The sequence below is a fragment of the Hippichthys cyanospilos genome, chromosome 14 (genome assembly GCF_059441005.1).
Source record: "Hippichthys cyanospilos isolate Australia breed blue-spotted pipefish chromosome 14, RoL_Hcya_1.0, whole genome shotgun sequence".
Classification (NCBI taxonomy): Eukaryota; Metazoa; Chordata; class Actinopteri; order Syngnathiformes; family Syngnathidae; genus Hippichthys; species Hippichthys cyanospilos.
The window spans coordinates 198,893-221,705 of NC_142382.1; the positions used below are offsets into that span (position 1 = coordinate 198,893).

Sequence of the window (22,813 nt, forward strand, 5' to 3'; positions counted from 1 at the left end):
TGATGGATGGCGGCGGGCGGAGCCGTCATCTCCGCTTTGCCTCCGCGCGGCCTTTCGGACGCCCGTGGCACGCCTCCAATTGCTCGGGAGACGCCGGCCGCATTCAATCGGCCGATTCTCTGCGTCGGCGACGGGGGGCGATCGAGCCCAAGCCGGATCGAGCGAAAAGTCCGAGGCGTTAAGCCCGCGTCGTTTAGGACCCGAGGATCCGTCGTTTCAACGGCGGACGGGAGCCAAAGCCGGCGCGCCGGCTAGCCAACATTAGCCGCAAGCGTGCGGCCCGCTCAAATGTCGCCGAGGAACGAACGCCGGCGAAGGAGCGAGCGTTGGCCGGCGAACCCACGCGACACCAGGGTATGGTTAGGGTTAGGGTTACGTTCGCCGAATCATCCCGGGTCGCGGCAGGGCCGCGAGGGTTAGGGTTAGGGGTTAGTCCCCGATTTCCCCGGTGCAAATTCACTAGGCCGCCGTGGCAAAAGTTCTTTTCCGACGCAATATTAGCCTAGCGCGCCCGGGCCGAGGTTAGCCTAGCGATTAGCCGGCCATTCAAACAATATTTGAAACGCGGCAAAGCTGAGGTCGCCCCGTAAAAAAGACAAACAGCGCCGATCATTCCGAAGCTTTATTAACTATTGTCGGGCGGGCGGAGCCGGGGGGAGCCGGGCGCGCCTCCCCCGGGATCAGATGCTACAAGACATTTGAACAACAATCGCTTCCGTCTTTTTTTGGACATCTTTTGTCACGGACGGACATCACGTCAAAAAGCAAATCAAAAGACAAAGTCCCTTTGCTCAAAACAAAGCGCATTCATCAGCTAGCGGGAGTTAGGCAACATGCGGTGGGGACACGCCGAGCCGTCGCGCACCAAACACACGGTTGGCGTTCCGACTCGGCGAACGCGCGCGGGGGGAAGCGCCTCCTCCTCGTCCTCGTTCTCGCCGCGGACGCGAGAAGCGCAAGATGGCCGCTTCTGTATTTTTGTGAATGTCTCGTACGTAGGAGGCGGGCCTCGGGGCGCTTTTCCCGCCTTCGCCTCGCGCTTGCCGAGATCATTTTGTTCACGGCTCTTTTTGAGGGTCGACGCGCACTCGCCGTCGGTTTTCAATCGGACCGCGCCGGAGGTCGGGGGCGCCGAACGCGCGACGTCCCCGCAACCGCAGAAGGCCCGCCGGCGCCGCGTGCCGACCTTCTCCCCAAACTTGACCCGCTCCCTTCTTCTCCTGCTTCTTCTCCTGCTTCTTCTTGCTTTCTTCTCGCGGTGGCTCTCGCTTACACGGACGGGGACGGGACGGGACGGGACGAGGACGGGTCCCTCACAGACGGACCTGGATGGCTCCGGTCTGGATGGGAGAAGAAAGGAAGAGTTGAAGTCTCCTCGGTTCGATCCGAAGCCGCGACGTTCATTTAAACGGCGCCGCCGATCGTAAACCCGTCGCAAACGAAGCCGGGCGTTCGCCCGAGCGCGCGGCTCACGACGTTAGGGCCGAGGGCGCTCCTACACATTTGCGGCACGCCGCCACTCGGAGGGCGGAGAATTTATGAGCGTCGTTAGCGGGGACCGTGAAAGGCGAGCGCCCGCCGGCCGCCTGGGCCTTCGCCTTACCTGAGGCGCCACATTTGCGCTTCGCCCTTTAACGCGCGCGCGCGCGCGCATCCAAACAACGAGCCGCAGCTGGCGGCCCGTCGGAGCGGGGGGTTGGGGGGTGGGGGGGGGGGGCAGGTTCGCTCGGCCCCGGAGGCACCCGCGGGCTAGCCGGTGGCCGGCGCGCATTCGGGAGCTTCGGCCTTTTCTGGCCTTATTGGGCGGCTGTTGCGACGGGGGGCGAGACGGGCGCGAAGGAACGGCGGCGGGCGGCGGCTTACCCCGATTGGCCCGAGCGGGACTCGGCTCCGCCCCGGCGCCGCCGACTTGCCGGCTCCGCTCACCTGCCGGGCAAAGGAAAAGCAAGTTGAAGCTAACCGAAAGGCGTCGGCGTTCCGGCGCGACTTGCGACGTCCTTTGTGCCGCAAACGGGAGGCGGAGGCCGGCCTCCTCGTCGCCGCGCGCGCTAGCGCACAAAGAGTCAAAAGTGCTAAAAGTGGCTAGAGCGCGGCGCGCCCATTTGCATGAGGAAATAGAAAAGCCGGGGAAAAAAAAACGCAGCGCTAATTCAAGCCCGATGAATCCTAATCAAATGCGACCGATAGTAATTACGCTGATGTCGTTCGGCGGACCTGAAAGTGAGACGTCGGCAAATCCCGCCTTGCGTTAATGCCTCGGGGGGAGAGAGCGGCTTGGGGAGGGGGGTGGGGGCGCGCGCGAGGCCAGCGGCATTCTGGGAAAAGTGCTACATCGATAGCCTTGAGCCTCCAATTGTTTCAAGCGGGCCAAAATGCGGCGCTTGCGCTCCGCCGCACTTTCAGTAGGCGATCATCTCCAAAGGTCTTTTGGGAAAAAACGGCCGCAACCGTTACCGACGAGCTCCAAAACAGACTTTGTTTTGTTTTTCAAAGTCGGAGGGGAAGTGGAGCCGAGCGCCTCGGAGGACGCCGCGGTCGCTCGGCCGGTCCGGTCGCTGGACTTTTTCCGCCTTTCTCCAGTTTGACAAAGGCAACGCCGCGTCATTGCCGGGAAGCGCGTCATTGCAAGGACCCTTTTTGCCACGACTTGACCTTGAAACGACGCCGTCAAAAAAAAAAAAAAAAAAACAATCGGCGAGATCAGACGGATATCCGGCGCACCGACCTGCTTCCTCTTGGCCGCGGTCACTTCCGGCGGCGGGCGCCGCCTCGCCGCCGCCCCGGCGTCGGCCGCCCCTCGCCTCGCCGCCGCCCCATCGGCCGCTTTGATCGGCGGCCCGCGGTTCATTTTGGGATTAATCCGCGTGGCGGAGGAGGCGGGCGCCTCTTTTGAGGGATTTACGGCGGCGCCGCCGACACTTATCTCGGTCATTACGCAGCCAATATTGGATTGAAGCGTTTGAGTATCTGCCAAACATCGGGCCGGCCGGCAGTCTGTCGGGGCCACGCGCGCCCGGGGATTAAGATAAGGAGGAGCCTCATTACCGCGCGACTCCTCCCGCCGCCCGGACGCCTCGCCGTCGAGGGGGGAGGGGCCCCGAGGGGGCTCCCGGGCGGCGGGAGGGGGCCCCCCGTTCCCGGGGTCCTGGCCTTCCCACGTATCCGCGGCCGCATTTGGCGCTTCCGGGACGGCGGGCGGCGGCGAGCCCGGGGCCCCCTTCCCCGGGGAGGCGGCCGCTCGGGACGGCTCGCGGGCGGGCGGCAAGCTGTAGCGGAGCGGCGGGCCCAGGTAGACCTCCTCCATGCAGGCGGCGACCAGCGTCTCCCGGTCCCGGCCGTCCGGCGGGGGCTCGCGGGCGCGGTACGGGGCCGGCGCGGCGCTCTTGTCGTCCGCGCACCGAGCCACTTCGCCGCAGTCGCTGTCGTGGGACGAGAGCGCCAAGTAGGCGTAGAAGTCCCCTTTGCGCAGGCGCAGGGGCCGCTGGGAATGCTGCGCCACCTGCGCGCGGGCACAAAAGACGCGCGCCTCATTCAGCCGTCTTCACGGGCGCCTTTGTGGAAAGCGCGCCTCGTATTAGCTATCGGGCCTTTGTTCGCTATCTCAGTATTGTGCGCTCGCGGTACACGTCGTCTTTCGGATTCCGCCCGCCGCGCGCGCGTACCTTTTCTCGGATGTGCTGGAAGGAAGCGGGGCTCAGCTCGCCGTCGGCCCGCCCCGCGCTCGCCGTCGGCTCTCGTCCGGGAATCTCTTTGCTCCGGCGCGCCTCCGAAGCCAAGTCCAGGATCTCCATCACAAAGTGGTGCACGGCCTCCTTCGCCGGGGGCGGGGAGGGCGAGGCGGGCGGGGAGGGCGAGGCGGGCGGGGAGGGCGAGGAGAGGGAGGGGGGCGGCGAGGGCGAGGAGCAGGAGCGGGGCGGGCGTCGGCAGCACGAGGAGCCCCCAGAACTTTTCCACTTTTTGCCGGGCGGCCGGGACTGTCGCTCCTGTACTCTGCTCCTGCTCTCTTCCGTCACCAGCGAGGAGAACTTGAACTTCTCCTGGATGGTGATGGCCTTCCTGGCGCCCTGGCAGGGCAACTCGCCCTTAAGCTGCCCCACTAAGGAGGCGGCGGGCGGCGGGAACCGGAAGCCCGGCGAAGGGGGACGCGGGCGGACGTCCTCCTGCGCCCCGGAGGAGGCCTCGAGGAGTTCCCCTCCGGCGGCGGGAGCCGCGACCCTCGCGCCGAGCGCGTCTCCTCTTCCGGCGAAGACGGCGGATTCCTCTCGCAGGAGGCGGGCGTCCTCGTCCCGGCCCCGCCGGCAGTTCCGCTCCACGTTGCCGTTCTCCACGTCATCCGCGAAGCGGCCGGTCGAGCTCCCCGCCGCGTTCCTCCGCTTCTCCTCCTCCCGGTCCGGCTCGCCGTCGGTGCCGCACCCGAGCTCGTCCCAAAGCCCGACTTGCGCGCGGAGATCCCTCCCCGAGCCAGGCGCGTCGGACTCCCCCGAGGCCGGGCCTCCGTCCTCTTCCCGGACTCCCGCCTCCTCCTCGGTGAGCGTGAGGGTGGAGGAGGACAGGAGGTCGGCGTCGTCCTCGTCGTCGGTGCAGGCCGAGGCGCAGGAAACGTTGACCACCATGCTCAAGCTGACGGCGTCCGCCTCCTCCGGACGGGCGCTCCGCCCGTAGGGGCTCCTCGCGCCTTCGGCCGGGTCTCGGGAGGCCGGCCGCGACTCTCCGCCCGGCGCGGCGGAGTCCTCCGCGACGAGCGACGGGCGGGAACCCGGCGGGGGGGGCCGTCCGAGGGGGGGGGGCTCCGCGGAGCGCCACGTCCGAAACGCTGCGAGTCATCTTGGCCGCCGGCGGGCCGGGCGTGTTCTCCAGACGCTCCAGGAGATCCAGCGTCCTCTTGCTCAGCCCTCCGCCGCCGGGGCCCCGGCCCTCCCCGTCGGCGGCGGCGGCGGGCTCGGCCCGCTCGTCCGGCCCGCGGCGAGGGAGCAGGCCGCTCTCCAGGGAGGCGCTGCGATGCAGCTGCTCTTTGGAGGGGAAGAGGCGGCGGCTCGGCGACAGGAGGGACTCCAGGGAGGAGTCGGCGGACCAGGGCGCGGCGGGGGACTCCGGCGACCGCCCGTCCGGGTCGTCGTCCTTCGTCCAGAGCTCCGGCTTTTCCTCCTCTTCCGCGTCCTCCTCGGCGAGGCGCAACCCGATCTCGGGGAGCTCTCCCGCGTCGCCGCCGATCCCGCTCTCGCTCCCGCGGGCCTCCCTGACGGGCCTCCTCCCGCCGCCCCGCTCGCCCGGCGCCAGTCCGCCCAGGAGGTCCGGGAGGGACTCCGCGGAGGAGAAGCTGGAGTCGCTGTCGCCGGCCTTGGGGGGGAGCGGCGGGGCGCGGGGGCCGTGCGCCCGGCCCGTCTCCGAGCAGGGAAGGCGGCGCGTCAGGTCCGGTTCGGGCGTCATATCGGTCTCGTCCCATTCCCACGAGTCGTCCGGCGCCCGGGGGGGGCCCGCTTCCGGGCGGTCGCCGGGGACCTGCGGACGAGACGCGGCCCGCTTCGTCAACTTCGCGCGCCGGGCCAAAAAGACGCCATTTCCCATTTCCATCAAACGTACAAATCGCGCAATAGAAGTTTGGGAGCCCTCCGCCGAGTATCGCGTAACTTTGTTTTTACGTCGACGCGACTCATGCGAAAAAAATGCGCGCTTCAGCCCCGTTCGCCATTAAAGCCTTTTTCTAAGCCGTGACGCTTATTGGTTTACTTCGCTTCATGGCAAATCGAACAGGTAAAACATGAAAAGGACTGATCCATTATGATTTCAAAATGAATTTTTCCAAGTCGACTGGACAAGCGACGAATAAATACCGACTCAAAGCTGAGATGTCAAACGGAGCTCAACTTCTGGTGGTCAAAGGGATACTTTTGGGGCGCGCTCGGGACCGGGCGGAGTGGGAACGCGTGGAACGAAGCCGGGAAAAACGGGGGGTGGGCGTCGAGGCGCAAGGCGAAAGCTTGAGGGGGCGGCGCCACTTGCGCAGACATCATTATACGACTTGCTCCTCATCTCCTTAGTATGAGTGCGTGCGCGGGGGGGGGGCAATAGTCATTCCTAGCCTATTAATCTCATCAACTAGTCGGCTATGCGTGCGCGCGTCGTGGATTTGTGCTTTTTGGATAAAGCTGCCTCAACGGAGCGAGAGCGCCGCGCGGGAAGGGCGGGGCCCGCGGCCACCTAATCCAATCAACCCCCCCGTAAGGCTTCTCCTGTTTTATTTATGTCCGTGATTGATTTCACGTCCGCCCGTCCGGTGGAGTTTCAGCTGGGCGCGGTGACGAGCGACGGGCGTCTCGCGGCAAACGGGATCTCGGAGGCGTTTCGTCCAAAGTTTCACGTGCCGTCGCTCTAATTAAGCGGGGGGGGGGGCTCTCGGCTAGGCCGCGTTCCCACCGTGCGCTCTCCCAGCTCCCGCTGGAGTCGCTTCTGCCAGTGCAGCGTCTGCATGAGCACGGCCTCCCACCTCCGCTCCAGGTTGACGGACAGCAGCTGCAGGGCCCGACCGAGCCGCTCCGCCTCGGGGCCCGCCGGCTGGAAGGTCAAAGGGCGAGCGTCAGAGGCGCCGTCCCCCCTCCGCCGCGCGCTACTCGCCTGGTTCTGGAGCAGCCGGCGGCAGAGCCGGAGGAGCCGGGAGACGCCGCGGCGCCGGGCTCGCACTTCCTGGCACAAAGTCTGCGGGCGCAAGAACGCGAAAAGCTTTGACAAATGGCCGTTTGCGGCCCGCCGTCCGCGTTTCTGCGCTCCGCCGCGTGTGCCCAAAGACGCCACCGAACGAAAGAAGGGGCGAAGCGCCGGCGAAAGCGCGAGGGGAGTCCGACTCCACCTCGCGACCCTGGACGGGGGCGGAGCCCTTTTGTTTTTCCGACGAGGTCCCGAGGCCCCCGCCGCGTGGAGCCTCCCACGGACGGACGCCTACACCGTACGATGCTGTCCAATTTACGTGGGCGGCCCTCATACGGGAGCCGCGGAGTTTGCGGCCCTAGGGCCAAAAGGCGGCCCCCGCGTGAAGGCGCGCGCTTCCGGGGCACATCTCATTTGGCGCCTTGAACGCCCCGACGGGAAGACTTGCTTTTGCCTTCCGAATCGACGAGCGCGGGGCGCTGCGGACAAGTTCGCTCGGCTCGCCCCCCCCGAACGGAAGGAAGGAAGCGAGCAAGCAAGGAAGGGAAGGAGGGAAGGAAGGAAGGAAGGGAGGGAGGAGGTGAGCGCAAAGGAAAGAGACCGGAAGGAAGGCAAACAACACCTTGAAGCTGGCCAGCTGGCGGCGGGCGTCGCGGCGCGGCCGCCCCAGGCAGGAGTTGAAGATGAGCAGCTCGGTCCGCCGCAGCCACGCCTTCAGCTCCTCCACGCCGGCCCGCAGCCGCTCGGGGACGTCCGAGCCCGGCGACGGAGGCGGCGAAGGCAGAAGCTCCTGCGGGCGGAGGGCGGGGCGTCCTCGGTCACGGCTCGCAAAGTTCGCTTTCCGGGAAAACCGCGAGATTCGCCGAGGTCTGCCGCGCGGGGGACGAAGGCCGGCAAAGCGCCGCGGGGGACGAAGGCCCGCAAAGCGCCGCGTTCCCCGAGCCCGGGCCTCCTCCCGCGTTCCTTTGGAACGCACGCGGACGGCGAGTCGCGAGCGGGCGGGCGCTCTGCCGCTCCGCGCCGATTCATCTAGCCGCGCGCGCAGCTGGCGCCGTCTCGTCGGCGCCGCCGCTTTGTTCCCGGCAAAGGAAAAAAAAAAGGATCCCGCGGACCGAGCGAGCGGCGCCATCTGCGCGCTTCTCATCTTCGCCGGCGTCCCCAACGGCTCGGCCAACTTTGCGCAAGCGCGCGTAAGCGGGGGCCGGCGCCGGCTTTAATGGCTTGGGGTTATCGGCCTTTGGCGCTCCGCTCCGCCCGTTCGCTCATCCCGTCGTCCGTCCGGCCCCCCCCTCGAGCCGTCGGCCTTTGAGCGGGCGCGATCATCCGTCCGTCCCCCCCGAGGGAGCCGCCGACTCGTCCGTGGGCCGGAGAGGCGGATCTTTTTGCCGACGCAAAGGACGTTAACGTTTCGCGCCCCGAGGGGCTCGCTTGCGCGCCGGCCGACCTTTGCCCCGCAAGCGGGCCTGGGCGCGAAGGACGCCGCCGCGCCTGCCGCTTCCAAACTACAACCAAAGGCCAAGTCACTCCTATCGTATTTGGAGCCGGTCGTTCTTATTGGGGGGGCGCGACCTTGACGCGACATTGACAGCACTTTTCCTCCTTTTCCGGCTTTTCTTTCCCTCTCCTGCACCCCCCCCCCATTTGCCGACTTCCTTCCTCGCTCCTGTCGCGGCGCGCCATCTGTTCCCGTTCCCGCGCTTCATCTTTCCGACGCGGAATATCAGACCGAGGTAAACATAAAAGGCGGCTTTGAAATCTTCATTGGCGCTAGTAAAGGGGGGAAAAAAATCAATCCGGCGTGCGAGCGCCCCCGGCCGCCATTTCATGGCGTGACGTCGGCGTATCGTCCCGCGTCGTCTTAAACATGCCACGGGGGCAAAAGGTCATTATCTGAAGATGCCATCTTTTTGGCCGCTCGCTCGAGAACCACAAAGTCGCCGGTGTCAAACGCGCGCGCGCGCACACACACACACACACACACACACACACACACACACACACAGCGCGCGTTGAAAAGCGCCTCCGCGCGAGATCACAATAAACAGTAGAGCCGTACTCTGCCAAGAAACACACGCACACACCTAGGGGGGAAAAACAGGTTTTGTTGGCCCCCGGTGTTACTATGGTAACGGGCTCGCGTTCCCCCAGCATTTCAGAGGAACACAGCGAGGTTCTTTAACGCTCACGCTGGCAACGCGCGCGCGCACACACGCGCGCGCACACACGCGCGCACACACCGGCTCTTCGTCGAGCGAAAGCCCGCGAGCAAATAAAGCGGGCTCGCCCGCATCCTCCGACCGCTCGCTTTGCGTTCTGCTTTCACTCCAAATATTGGCCCTAAATTTGGGGCTTTTTCATTTTCAAGTCTGTCCCCCCCGCTTGGTATCGCGCGGTCAAAACATTCGGGACCGACGGGCGGCGCCGGCACGGAGCCGAAGGCCGGAGCGGCGGCGGGCGCGTCCGGCGGCCGGCCGCGGCAAGACGGGGCGACCTTGGCCGAGCGGCGCCATCAATATTTCAAGAGCGCGCTCGACGCATCAAAAAGGAGACGGAGAAGAAGAAGGGCCGCCGCCCATTCCTCGCTCATGGAAAATGGATGCGCCTCATGAATATTCATACGCCGATGAATATTTGAGCGAGCCTCCTTTGGAGAAATTAGCTTCATCTTTACACTTATCAATAATTCGCGGGCCAGGTGAGCGCGTCGGACCATGAATTAGTCATGGCGCGCTCGCTCGCGCCGTCCGCGTCCCCGACTCCTCGGAAGCAAAACGCCGGTCGCGTCCGTCGCGCGCGCGGACGGCCGCTCCGCGAGGTCGGGCGGCGTGGCCCCCCCCCCCGCGCCCTTTCCCCCGGCGCGAGACCGCATCAAATATGGATGCTCGCGGCTGACGGCGGCGCGAGAGCGAGGCTTTGATTGCTTTTCTGGGCGCGTGACATTTGACTCCCGTGCCCGACGGAGGCGTCCGGGCGGAGAATTCCAAACGATTTCAGCCGGCGCGACGTTGAGAAACGCGCCGTCCCCTCCCAACAGGAGACCCGCGCGCTGGGCGCGGGGGCAACCGCGCGCCTTTGAGCAAGGCTGGGGCGGGGCGTCGTCTGGCGGCACGTTTGGCGAGGGACGTCGCCAAGGGGGCGCGGCTTCAGTCAACGAGACTCTCCCAAACCCCCCCCCCCCCCATTTCCAAAAGTAACGTCCCGCAACATTTCAAACGCGCTCGCCGTCGTCGCGACGGCGCTCGTCTTTGCTCAAAGGATCCGGGTTAGGGACGGCGGCGACGAGCGTCGCCACGATTGACACCGCCGCGGACGTGGCCTTTTTGGTCAAGGCCGCCGCAAAGCCGCCACACGGGCGCTCCCTTAAATCTCGCGCCATCAAACGGCGGGACGGACGGGCGGAACAAATGAGCTCTCGCCGCGGCGCGGAGACCGGACGCGCAAAAGCGTACGGAGATGAGGCCGGGCCGTCTCATCTACTTAGCGGACTCGGCGCCGGGCTCCGGGAAGGTCATCCGATCCGGCGGGGGCCGATAAACAAAACGGCGAGGCGCCGTCCTCGTCATCCGAAGAAAAGGCGCGCCCGCTCGTTCTACGCGGGCCGGCCCGGGACCGAAAGCGGACGGCGCCGCCGGACGAGCGGAAAGGCCGCGAGGCGGGGAATGCTAGCGCGCCCACGCAAAGGCTTCCGGGACCATCAAGAAGCTTTAACGGCGGCAAAGGCTTCAAGAAGGGCGGCGAAAGGGGGAGGGAGGGGGCGGGTGCTCCGGCGGCTCCCGGCGATAGAGCTAATTAACATTAGCCGCCGAGATCATTAACGCGCCGGCTAATTAGGAAATAACCGAGGCGCGTCAAAGAGCGAGGAAAGGGCGCGAAGGGAGAGCCCGGCCGGCGAAAGCAACTTTCCGGCCCGGGGTTGGCCGCCCCGCCCTCAAATCCGGCACGGCGCCGACCCTCGCGACGTCGCCCCTCCCTCGTAACGCGTCCGTCGTCCGGGTTTTCCCCCGGTCCGTCCGCGCTCAGACATTTCCATAAGAGGAAAACGGGCGGGCGAGCGTGCGGACGAAACCTCGAGCGCGTGTGCGAGCGTGTGCGAGCGTGTGCGAGCGTGTGCGAGAATACAAATAAGTCAAACAATGTCGAAATGCGCTTTTGATTGGCTTTGAGAGCAGCGAGGAGGAAGACCGGGAGGGGGAGGTGTAATGGAGTCGCCGGGAGGACGGCGGCGCGCGTGCAAACGCTTGCGTCCGCGAGCGCGCGTCTTTTATCTGGGTGGGCTAAATTATTTCTCCACGCTCCCTAATGAAAAATAAATGGAAGGCAACGTTGCACACATGCGCACGCCGGCAACGGCGTTGCGGCGCCAAGCTCGAGACGGGATTTTTCTCCGCTAGTCCCGCTCCGGCCAAAGTGCAAGGCCGCGCTTCGGGGGAGCCTGCGGTGAAAAGCCGGGCAAACTCGAACGGCGGAAACCCCCCCCTTCCATGCTCACGCGACATCGGACGAGCCTCCGAGTACGTCGCGGCTAAACGGAGCGCGCGGCCGTACGCGGCGTGGCCACTTTTTCCGTCGTTCTTTTGACGTGGCGCAAAGGGCGGGTCTCGAGCGGGAAGGCGTTAGCCGGAGCCGAGCGGACGTGATGAAATACGGAGGGAAACGGCGAGACGGCGCCAAAGACGGCCGGCCACTCCATTCCGAAACTAACGGGGCCAATAAACGGACGGCGGCCGGGGCGCCGAGGCTCGGCTTTTCGGCGCGGACCTCGGGCGACGCGGGGCTCGCGGACGCCGCCTCCTACAAACTGGCTATTTGCCTTCATCTCGTTGCGTTTTCCATCGAATTGGATCACGGGCTCCGATTCCGGTTTGTAAAGACGTCGCGGTTTGGAAATTTGCGCCGTTTGATTGTACGCTGTTCTTTTGGACCCAATCCTCGCAAACGATTGGCATAAGGGGGCGAGCCGAGGCCGGGGCCGGGGACGGGGGCCGGGGCCGGGGCCGGGGACGGGGGCCGGGGACGGGGGCCGGGGACCGGGGCCGAGGACCGGGGCCGAGGACCGGGGCCTTCCCTCGCCCGGCGTCTCGTCGTCGGCCGCCGGGCTCCGCCGGGCTTCCCGTCCCCAACGGCAAATTCGCCAGATTTGGTGGCCGCGTGAAGCAAAGTCCAAACCCGAGGAAAGAAAAGAAAGCGGCGGGCGGGCGGGCGGGTCCATGTTTAATGCATGGGCTCTCGGCGCCGCTCGGCGTGCGACGCCTTCCAAATGAGCGCGACTTCAACGCGGATTAACGGCGGCGCCGCGTTTAATCTTCAATTATGGAAAGTGAGGCGCCGGCGTCTGATTGGCGCTTCCAGGTATGGACGGGATGGGCGCGCGTACATATATACGCACCTTTTTTTTTTTTTTACCGAGATGGTAATAACCCGAGGACGTTAGCGAAAGGAGCGCGGGGGCCGCCGAGTGTTTACGCTCTCTCGCGCTTATCGGCGCTCCGAAGTCAGAGATACGCCCCGACTTTTAACGGGCGGGCGTAACGCTAAAAAAAGCCCCCCCGATATGCCTGCCACGCGTGCAAGGTCCCCAAAAATGCCAGAACCATGTCACCACGTGACAAACGAACGAGGCGGACTTCCTTTTCCCGCGTACCGGAGCGACGGAGCAACAAACGCCCCCCGAAACCAAAAAGTATTTTTTGCCGGCGGACTGACGGGACTAACCCTAACCCGGCTTCAATTCCGGCATGTGCAAACGCGCCGCTTGGCCTTCCTCTTTCCCTTCCTCTTTCCCTTCCTCTTTCCCTCCTTCCCCCCCGCGCCCGCGCCCGTCTCTTTCCGCCAGCTACGCTGATAAGAAACGTCAGCTCGGGCTGTGTGAAGTGCCACCCGGGGGGCCGCTTATCACTTTTTACCTCCACGTTTCCCGTAGCCACGCTAGAAAAAAAAAAAAACAGGGAGCCAAGGCTAGTCCGCCCACGTCAGCCGCGCCTTTCCCCATCGCGCGTCCGAGAGAGGAGAGGGCGCGCAAACTCAAATGAGAGTGCATGCCTTGCGGGAAAGCGGGATGCCTTTTGTTTCGTTTTTGGCGTCGTCGGGCCCGCTTTGGCGTTTTGCAAGCGTTTTTCAATTTGAAACTCGGGAGGTTCGAGAGGAGCCGAAAGGGAGCGGGGCCGGGGCCGGGGGACGGGGCCCGGGACGGGGCCGGGGGGCGCTCCGCTCGTCCGACGTCGGCCGCATCTGCCGCCGCGCAGCGCGACGGACAAATCCCACTAAGCCGTTAAATATGACGCTCCTCCGGCGCTCGTAGGAAACACCTAGCCCGCGTCTTCCGTATGCCGGCAAACACTCCACGTGTCGCTTGACAATCCTCGCGCGTGCACAACAAATCCTTCAAATGCGCGTAGGTGCTCGCGCGCACCCTAATCCCCGCGCCGGCGGTCTCGTCACCGCTATCGGTGTATCTTCTCTCGGCCGGCTAATCCCACAACCCCGACTGTGATATTTGCTGACATTTACATGAAGCCCCCCCCCCCCCCCCCCCCCTTCCCGCCGGCGAGAACACGGGCGCGGGGGCCAGGACGCACGGGACAAGGACGACGCAATCCCGCCGCGAGATCCCAGCGGCCTTCAAGCGAAGGAAACGCCCGGCTTTTTATTTGGTTTTTTCGGTCCGCGAGCGACGGCCGAGCCGCTCGGCTCCGGGTTCCGGGCGGGCTTCGCTCGGCCGTTCCTTTCGAGGTCGCTCGGGAAGGCGCCAATTAGGCCGGCGAGTCATTAAGCCGCATAACGACCGGCGACGGTCCGACCTGCCGTTGGCCGGCCTGCAGGAGGAGGCGGGTCCGGTGCAGGCGCAGGGCGCGCAGCATCCAGGCGTGCTGGCGGCGGATCTGAAGCCGCAGCTGCTCCCATTGGCCCGACACCGTGGCCAGGATCTCGCCCAGTCCTGGAGGGAGGAAAGAAAAAAAGCTCACGGCGGCCATCTTAGCTTCCGCTCGCGAGGCCCCCGCCGGCGCGAGAGGCCCGGCCCGTTCCCCCCGGAAGGAAGGCCTACCCGACTGGCGGGCGGGCGCCGCGGCCAGGAGCGCCGTCCCGTCCTCCATGATGCTCTCCTTCAGCGAGCTCAGGCTCTCCACCTTCACTTTGAACGACTGCGGAAAGATGCCGCTTTCGGACCGGTCGCCGCCAGGGAAAACGCTCGCCGAGAATGCGGAGAGCCGATTACCGGAGAGCCATTACCGGCACCGCCGCGTGCGGCGGTGCCACGCGTCTTTGCGGCTTCGCGCGCATGCAAATGTTTGCGACGTACGTGCCGTGGAAGGACTGGGGCCATCTGGCAGCGGGGAAGAGGGAAAAAAAAAAAAAAAAAGTCCCTCCTCGCGCAGCCGATTATCTGAAAGGAGCCGCTTCAAAGCGCGCCGCATCAGATTACCTGTTAGCGTTAGCATTCGAGCCCGCGGGAGCGACGCGCTTTGGCCTTTAGCATTAGCATATTAGCCGGGGTGTGCGCGACGCTGATAGGCGCGCGACCTTCGGGCTTGACTTTGACACGCGCTCTGACTTTGACGCGAGCCGCCGCCGGAGTTTGGAAGGAGTCGAGAGGAACCCGTTCCGGCCGGCCGCCGCGCGCGACAGCAAACGGGTCGCCGGGGCGGGCGGAGGCGCGCTAATGAGCACAAAGTGTGACTATCGGACGCGGGCACACACGCGCTAGCCGCGCCGCGAAGGGCTATTAGCCTGTTGGCTACGCCCTTTGGTGCCTTCCGCTTTTCATTGGGCAAAGCGCGCCTATTAGCTTCTGATTGAAGCTAACCGCCTCGATAGTCTGAGCATGGTGAGGTTGTAGCACGGCGAGCGCCCGCGCGCGTGCGAGCGAGCGTTCTGCCGGGACCGTATAGAAGCTCATTCGGAAGTCTGTCCAGGAACATGCAAATCTATGCAAATTGCCCTCTGTGCGCGCGGGTTTAAAACAGGGCTGCTCGTATGTATATTTTCTCTGTAAACAATGCAAATACAATGCGTTTTTGCGCGCGCAAGTGTTTAGCATCTCGCCTGTTGACGTGCGGTCTGGTTGCACGCGCCCGCCCGCCCGCCTTTGTGCGCACGTCCATATGTTGCTAGCTGATTGTTTGATTTTTTTTTTTCCTACAAATGAGCGCAGAGTGAAATCAAGAGAGACAGCAGACGGCGCGCGCGCGCGCGCGCGCACGTTGAGTTGGTATTCAAAAGAGGCGGATCAAAGGCGCGATTAAAAAACAGCGGCGGGCGGGCGGGCGGGCGGGCAAATTGGAGGAGAAAGACAAGCCATGGTGAAAGATCGGGTGAAACTTGTGGAAAAAGAGGACATTAAAGACGACGGGAAAAAGAAACCCTTGAAAAACGATTGCAGGGGAACGAGAAAAAAAACAACGGATGGCAAAAAGGCCGAACGGGAGAGCAAGACCGTGCCAGCGGGGAGGAGAGAGGACACCGGCCGATGGGGACAAAAGATGAGGAGGAGGTGAAAGCGCACGCGTCGCGCCCCCCCTCCCCCCAAACAGCCCGGCCCGAGCCGAGCCGAGCCGAGCCGGGCCACGGTACCCTTCAATGGATATGGCGCATTGCGCTAGGGAACGGCAACACCGCGTTCGGGTTCCAAGATACCGCGCATCGATTCCGGCAATATTTCCGCTCGAAAAATGGGGATAACTAGCGCTTTCTTCTTGGTTTTCCCGCTCCTTTTTTTTTCTCTCCTCCCCGCCTCACGAGCTGAGCTAAGCCAGTCTGGCTTTGGCAGCAAAGGGTCAGGAAAAGTCGGTCAGGAAATACTGCGGGGGGGCTCTACTTCCAGAAGGAATTTGTTCCACGAGTCATTTGGTAACGGGAGCTTTTCCTGACTAGAGGCGCTTTTCGCATGAAAATTGCCTAATCCGTTCCAAGCCCACCCACCGAAACCCCTGACATGAATCGCAGCCGTAGATCGCGCTTCATTTGGCCGCCTTGAGACGGCGCCGCCGTATTGGCGGAGCGTGCGGAGAACTTCGTTTGGGTGGTTTTAGTTGTACGTTCTCTTCGGTCACTTTCCAGACCGCGGGAGCCAAAAGGGTTCTTCCGGGATCCTTTTGAGCGTTTGCGTCGAGTTTAAGGTCGCGCCAAGTACTTGGGTCAGACGTGACGGTCCGCCGCTTAACCGGCGAGGAAGCGTTCAGCGGTCCGGTGACCAAAGCGCTACGTGCGCGTCCTCCCGGGTTTACGTTTGCTGGCTCTGCGGCGTGCGCCGTCGGCGGTGGAAGCGCGCCAACGGGAAAAGCGCCGGACCGCAGTACACGCGGGTTCTTTGCGCCCGCTTCGCCAAGGAGCCGGCATATCGATCAATGATACGGACGCATTGAAAAGCGTAACCGAGGAGACCGCCTGACATTCCGCTCGCCCGGCGTCTCCTTGTTACGCGCCGGCAATTTCCTCTTTCGTATCCCCGATTTTCTTTGGTAACGGCGCGGGGAAGCAGAGGTTCCGTCGGAGCCGACGGCGTTTAGGAAGGGTCGGCCGCGAATAATAAACGCGAGTGAGTCTCCGTCCGCACTCGCGCAGGCTTTTCTTTTCGCGTGTTGCGTGTGCGCGCGCTGACCAGGTGCGTGTCCAAGTAGAGCTTGAGGGCGTCCAAGTGGGGCGCGGGCGGCGTCCAGTCGCGCGTGCTCTCCAGCGCCTCCTGCAGCCAGCCGATGAAGCCGTCCAGCTGCCGCACCAGTTTCTGGGAGACACCGCAGCGCCGCAACGTGACTCGCGACGTCACCGAACGCGCTGCCATATTAAAGGGACGTGTGCAAGACTTTTTTCATTCGAAAGGAATCCATGAAATGACTATACGTTTCGAACGTCGCAAATAAATGTGTAACGGTAGGTCTCGTTATCACGGAACCATGTGACCCCCCACCCGCGACAACGGGAACCTCTCGCTGACCGTAGTGAAAAACGGTCTCTCCCGAGAACCAGTCAGAGCAAGTTTATTTGAGTATACAGCCCCGAATCTCTTCCAGCTCTTTGCCTGCCACTAAAAATCGTCCTTGCGATCGCTCTTTTCCTCCGATAAAGCTCTTGAATCGTACGCATCAAACGAATAATAGCTGAATTGAGATGCTATATCACGCATAGACACGTGATTATTATCGCAACTTCTACTTTGGGGCGATTATTCTTACTGTTATTAATTCCAAAAAGCAAAAAAAAGACAAAGGCCCCGCAAGGCAGCAGCCACCCCAGGAAAACAGAAGCGTTGACGGCGGTGACGCGGCGCCCCCTGCTGGCCGGCAAAACGCTCGCATCGGAAGCAAAGCCCGAACGAGCCCGAACGAGCCCGAACGAGCCGTCCAATCACCATTGCGCATCCAAATCACGCGGAGCCTCTGAAGACGGAAGAAGAAGAAGAAAAAAAAAAGCCGCTCGATAACGCCGGAGAAACGTCGATGACAATTATTGATAAGTGAGAGGAAGATGAGCGAGATGAAGATGGTAACGAAGACCGCGGGGAGAGCTGGAAAGAGCGCCGCATTTGAGACGCCGGCGGCGAGCCTTGCCGATTTCCCGGACGGAAGACGGCGCCGAGGAGGCCCGCGATGATTAGTGCGCGGCCCCGTCGATAGTCGGGCTGCCAATCAAGCGCGACCTTTGCGGGGGTGCGCGCGCGCGGGGATTCCGTGACGGATTGGCCCGAAACGCAGCGGCCGCCCATCGCGCCTCCGCATGTGAAAGAAAGGAAGGCTAAAAAAGGGAGGGTGCGATGCACTCCGCCCGTCCGACTTGACTTGACCTTTCCCGTTTGCATAGCTGCTGGACGTCGCCAAAGTCGCGATGACGCCGGCGAAAGATGGCCTCGGCGCCATTGACGTCCCCCCCCCCCGAAAAGCGGGCGCGGAGGCTTTTCACCACACCAAACATCCCGTGGCGAATCAGTCAGAAAATGCCAACGTCTATCGGGCGGCTCAAAAGTCGGATCCGGCATTTTCCCGCGACGCGCTCGCCCCGCCCGACTCTTTACCTCCATCTTGTCCCACACTTCGGGATGGCGGTCGCGGCCCACGTCCTCCAGGAGCCGGCGGACCAGGGACCGGGGCGGGCTCTCCTCCCCGTCTTCGGACCGCAGCTCGCTCAGCCGTCCCGACTCCAGGCTTCCGTCCGGCGAAAGGGCCGAGGGGGCGGGCCCGACCCGACCCTTGGGGGCGGAGGGAGGGGTTCGGAATCGACGGGACGCCGGCGCCGAACGAAAAAGCGGCATACCGGGGAAGGGGCGTCGTCCCCGCTCTCGGCGGAATCCCAGGGGTCCCGGCCGAGCTCGGTCCAGTCCCAGTCGTCCACGTCCTGCAAAGCGTCGGGGCCGAGGTCCTCGCCGCCGGGCCCCTGCAAGCGGCGCGGAAAGGCGTGGCCGGGAGGCCGGCCGAAGAAAAGGGCCGCCCGGCCGGCCCGCCGACTCACCAGCGCCTGAGCCAGGCTCTCCAGGTTGACGGCCAAAACGTCGCTCTCGCCGATGTGGGCCGGGAGCGCCAGGAACTCCTCCGACCCGTACCAGCGCTCCTCCCGAGACGCCGGGAGCCGCGGCTGCCGGGGTCAAAGATCAGGCCGTCGGCGCGCGGGCCGGAAGGCGGCGCGCTCGCGAGGAAAGGACCGCTCACATCGCCGGCCCTCCTTTCGGTCGGCCGGGGCGGCGTCCCGCCTCCGGGGTCCGACTCCTCGCCGCTGGCCTCCGGGTCCGAAGACGAGGGGTCGGTGTCCCCGCGGGGCTCGGGCGGGCCTCTCCGGGCCGGACCCGGGGGACGGGCGTCCCGCCGATTGTCTTCCGGGCAGACCGGGTCCGGCTCCAGCCAGAAGCCGGGGCGGTCCGGCGAGGCGGCGGGGCTCGGTGGGGCCGGGGCCCCCCCCCCCGCCGCGGCGGTCCGGGGCGCGGGCCACCCTCTCCGTCGCTTCCGGAGAACGCCCCGCGGCCTCGCTCGGGTTAGCGGCCGAGGGGACGGCCGGCTCGGGCCCGCCGCGTTCTTCGGCCGACTCGCCCGGACTGTCGTCGCTCAGCTCGTAGGCGGTGATGCCGCAGTCCAGGGAGAAATAGTCCAGGCTGCAACGGATGGTCAGCCGACCGCGATCGTCCACTTCCGTCAGGGCGTCCAGCCGACGGGTCTGAAGGACGAGAGCCCGCGGGTGAGCCGCCAAATTCCCTCCGCCCGGCACGGCCCCCCTTTTCGCCAGGGTGGCGAGCGCATTCCCCGCGCTTGGGCACGACGGAGCCCTCCGAGGCGCCTCGCGCAGGACGTACCTGCTGCCGGTCCCGGTCAAAGGCCTGCAGGATGTCGGTCCGCCCGGTGAAGTTTCCGTTGGGGTCCCGCAGACCCTGTAGCAGACGCTCCTTCAGGACCAGCACCGAAACCCTCAGCTGGTGCCACAGTAGCTGCACCGTCCTGCGAAGAGAAGACGCGCGCGGGGACGCTCAAGCCGGCGTCCGCGGGATGCGGCGGCGTCTGCGGGATGCGGCCGGCTCACCTGATGTCCACGATGACGTTGACCGAGTAGGACAGAAGCTTGAGGGAGAACTCGGTCTCCAGCAGGGCGTGGATCTGCTCCACGTGGTCCGAGATGTCCTCGCAGATGTCCTGAACGACAACGCAACGTGCGCGTCGTAGGAAGCGCGAGCGAGTCGCTTGATCGACGCTCCCGTTGATCGACGCCCCCGTTTCCGCACGCGAGGGTGACCGGCTTCCCGCTGGCTTCGGGACGCCGAGCGCATTCGCCGTCCTTTGAGAAGCGCGGTGGCACTTGTGACAAAGTGCCAAGGGGGTCAGACCGCGGGCCGCTAAAAATACGCGAGCGAGCGAGCGCGCGGTGGGGGGCGGGGGGCGATGAAATGCCATTCCGTTGTCCGGCACAGAAAGTGGGTCACGGACCCAACGGAACTCTCGATTGGCCGCCGGTGGATGAGCCCCAACGAGAACTCTTCAAAGTTCGAACCCTCGCCGGATGCCGCGAACACGCGCGAGTTTGTCGGGAGGGAGCGGCCACGGGACCCGTATCTGGCCTGCGGGCTCTTGCCGGGCGGAAGAATGCGGCTCGCTCGCTCGCTCGCTCGGAGCGCGAAAGAATAAATGAGCCATCGTCGACAGGCCAGCGACATTTTGCGCAAAAACGCCAAACGCCAGCTTACCTGGCTCTCGCCGCGGTCGTCGCAAAGGAGGAACCGCAAACGCCTGGCCGGCTCTACTTTGTGCACGCGCGCGTGGACCAGCTTCTTCTATTGGGCGTTGTCGGGGGGGGGGGGGGCGACAGTTGCAAGTTATTTTGGGACCGGTGTCGCCCTCTCACATGCGCTCACAAGGGAAGGGAGCGAGACAAAGCGGAACGCGTGTATCGCCTGACAGCCAAACGCGCCGACGTTCGGTGAACGCGAACGTCTTCCTCTTCCCCGGCGAAGAACACGCGCAATCGGCATCGCGCGCGCCGGTCGCGGCTCGCTTTGGACGCCTTCGAGGGCGAGCCCGGACGTTGCGGCCGAGGGCCGGCAGGCGGCGCCAAAGCGACGATAGCTGCGGCGAGCGGCCCGAGGCATGACGGGAATCGCGCCGAGAGGCCCGGGCCGTTTCCCCGTTTAGTCCAAGTTGAAAATTTCGCACATCCCGCGGAGACGCTTCGAGCAACGCGCACGGCGGCCGTCAGAAAGTGGGGAAAGACCTCATCAGCTGAAATGTTCCCCAGTTGCAGAGTGACACTTGGGCCGCAAACACAAACGCGCGCGCCTTGCTCCTTCCCCAGTCGGCTCGCTTCCGTCGCCCGGCCTCTTGATCCCTTTGACGCCACCATTCGAGCGGGAAGGTGTTGGCGCCGCAAATAAATGGAGCCCTTTACCTTGAGCTGGAGCAGGTGCGCGTCCACGTGCCTGTGGCGGGCGTCCTGCGCCGCCGAGCGCGTCAGCCGCGCCACCCGGGCGCCGGCGGCGCGCAGCCACGCCTCCGTTTGCGGCAGGTGCAGCAGGACCTGCCAGTCGGCGCACGCCTGCACCGGCGGCGGCGCTCCCCGCCTCTCGTTGGGCCTGCGGGGGGGGGGGGGGGTGTCACCCCTGTGCTCGCCCGTTTCGAATGACCGTCGCCTGGCATTTGGAGGAAAGCGCTCCGCTGGGCAAGAGGCTTTCCTTCCAAACGCTTCCGCATCAAAGCCGTCGCTTTGAAAAAGCAAAGGAAAAGAAAAATCGCCTTCGTGCCGGCGGCCTCGGCTTTACCTGCGGGCCGACGGCGCCCCCTCCTGTCCCGGGGCGGGAGCGACGGCGGTGAGCATGGGGGACGGCGGCGACAGCACGGGAGCGGGGGAGACGGGGCGACGGACGGCGCCGCCGGCGGGTCGCCGTCGATGGTCGGGGCCAGCCTGCGGCCGAAAGAGTCGGCGTTGAGCTCCCCCCGCGCAAAGCGCGACAGCGGTACAGAATGACGACGTGGCGCAGAAACCGTGACGTCGCGCGGAAATGACGCGGCGCCTCGTCACGGACTCGCTATCGATTCGGAGGGGATGCGCGAGGGGAACGGGAATAGAATGGCGTAGGCCGCAAGGGGGCCGGGGGCGGGACACGCCCCGCCGCCCGGTCGCGAGCGCTCCTGCCACCTATTGTTTTGCGAGCGGGCCCTCCCGCCGCCCGCCACCTTGAGAACGCTAGTCCTTCTACGCGGAGGAGAAATTGAAATTCACATTGTCTGTCTACATGTGGCGCCCAACCTTTGGAATCAGTTTGCCCAAAAAGTCAACGCGCCGCAACGTACGCGCTAATTAGCATTAAGCCGACGGAGCGAGGGTTCGATACGGTACGCGCGTGATATCGTGCGGCTCGGGGTTAGCGCCTGGCTAGCCTGAAGGCTAGCCTAAAGCGTAACGGAGGTGATGTCATGGGCAAATGTGAATCGGGGCGCCCGGGCTCTTGAATCTTTTTTTCCTTTTTCCCTTCCTGGCATTCGGAGTTGGCCTCAGGCACCGCCCGCGCCGCCCCAAGGTTTCGGCAGAGCGTCGGGACGCCGCGGACGGCGGGGGTAGCGTCACCGCAAAAAGTTTTTCCCGCGCGGCGAGGTCGCGGCCGGCGGCGCCGCGGGCGGGGTCGGCCGGAACAAAGCCGGCGGAGGAAGCGGGACGGAGCCGCCCCGGTCCGGAGCCGCCCCGGTCCGGAGCCGCCCCGCCCCGGTCCGGTCCGGACGGGCCCGACCCGCCGCGCTCCGGAAGCCAGCGTTGTGCGCGCGCGGAGACGCGAGGCGACGTGTACGTACCGCGCCCAGCGCCGGCTCTCAGCCGCGACGGAGCGAGACCCGCTGGCGCGGGCCGGTCGGAGCCGGAAGGAGGCGAGGAAGGAAGGACGGTCGGCGGAGGGAGGCGCCTTCCTCGGCGCTCGGGTCGCTTCCGCTGCGGCGCTCGCGGCCACGCTGCTGACGCTAACGCTAAGCTAAGCGATGATGCGGCACCTTCAGGACGGGAAACGCCAGCCGACAGGAGAGTGCAGGAGAGGGAGGGAGGCAGACGGGGGCTCGGGTTGCCTTGGTAACTGAAGAGGATGGGATGGAGAGGGCGGGACCGCGCTCCGATTGGCTGGCGGGGTACGCTCCACTCTGTGGGGAGGATGGGGGGGGGGCAACTCCCCTCCCTCCATGCTGCCCCCCCCCCCTCCATCTTAGACAACAGCAACGCCCTCTGCTGCCCCTGCACAACATGACAAATACAAAAGCGACAGCAGGTTTTTTCATTTAAAGGGACAAGATTGAGACCTTTTTTAATCACAAAGGAATCATTTAAAAATTACGTATAAATGTTTTCTTAACGACTTACGGTATGTTTTAAATATAGTGGACGGTCTGGTTGCTATTACATGGGGGGGGGGGGGGGGGGGGGGGGGGGCACTCCTCCGGAAGCTGCCCTGTCTGTGCATTTACGGACACCGTAAATGCAGCACCTCCTGCAGTCCGTAATGAAAAACGGTCTCAATCTTACACATCGTCCCTTTAAGAAAAAAATTACACAGGTGTAGAAGTAAAAAAAGAAGCATCGATTTTTCAACGTGTCTGTAAAATTGACATCACGATTCATTTCCTATACACCTGGTTTAAGACAGCAATTTTTGCGGCAAAATGCATATACGTTTAGTCGCGGTGTACGTTCGCACCTCTACGACACGTTCTCGTGCGCATTTGACCATCCAAAT

General features: G+C 64.5%; 1 protein-coding gene across 1 annotated transcript; it reads right to left on the bottom strand.

The window, feature by feature from the left end:
• Window positions 1-604: 604 nt before the first annotated feature.
• Window positions 605-22,239, bottom strand: akap6 (A-kinase anchoring protein 6). The gene is given in 21 exon segments (XM_088432481.1): window positions 605-1,340; window positions 1,864-1,926; window positions 2,726-3,499; window positions 3,663-4,794; window positions 4,796-5,499; window positions 6,415-6,552; window positions 6,613-6,693; window positions 7,265-7,432; window positions 13,440-13,576; window positions 13,685-13,781; window positions 16,238-16,360; window positions 17,645-17,878; window positions 17,881-18,003; window positions 18,079-18,201; window positions 18,276-18,419; window positions 18,421-18,774; window positions 18,911-19,052; window positions 19,135-19,244; window positions 20,491-20,674; window positions 20,861-21,003; window positions 21,888-22,239. Coding segments are annotated over 20 exon segments (4,914 nt in total). The 5' UTR covers window positions 20,917-21,003; window positions 21,888-22,239; the 3' UTR covers window positions 605-1,313.
• Between the last annotated feature and the right edge of the window lie 574 nt (window positions 22,240-22,813).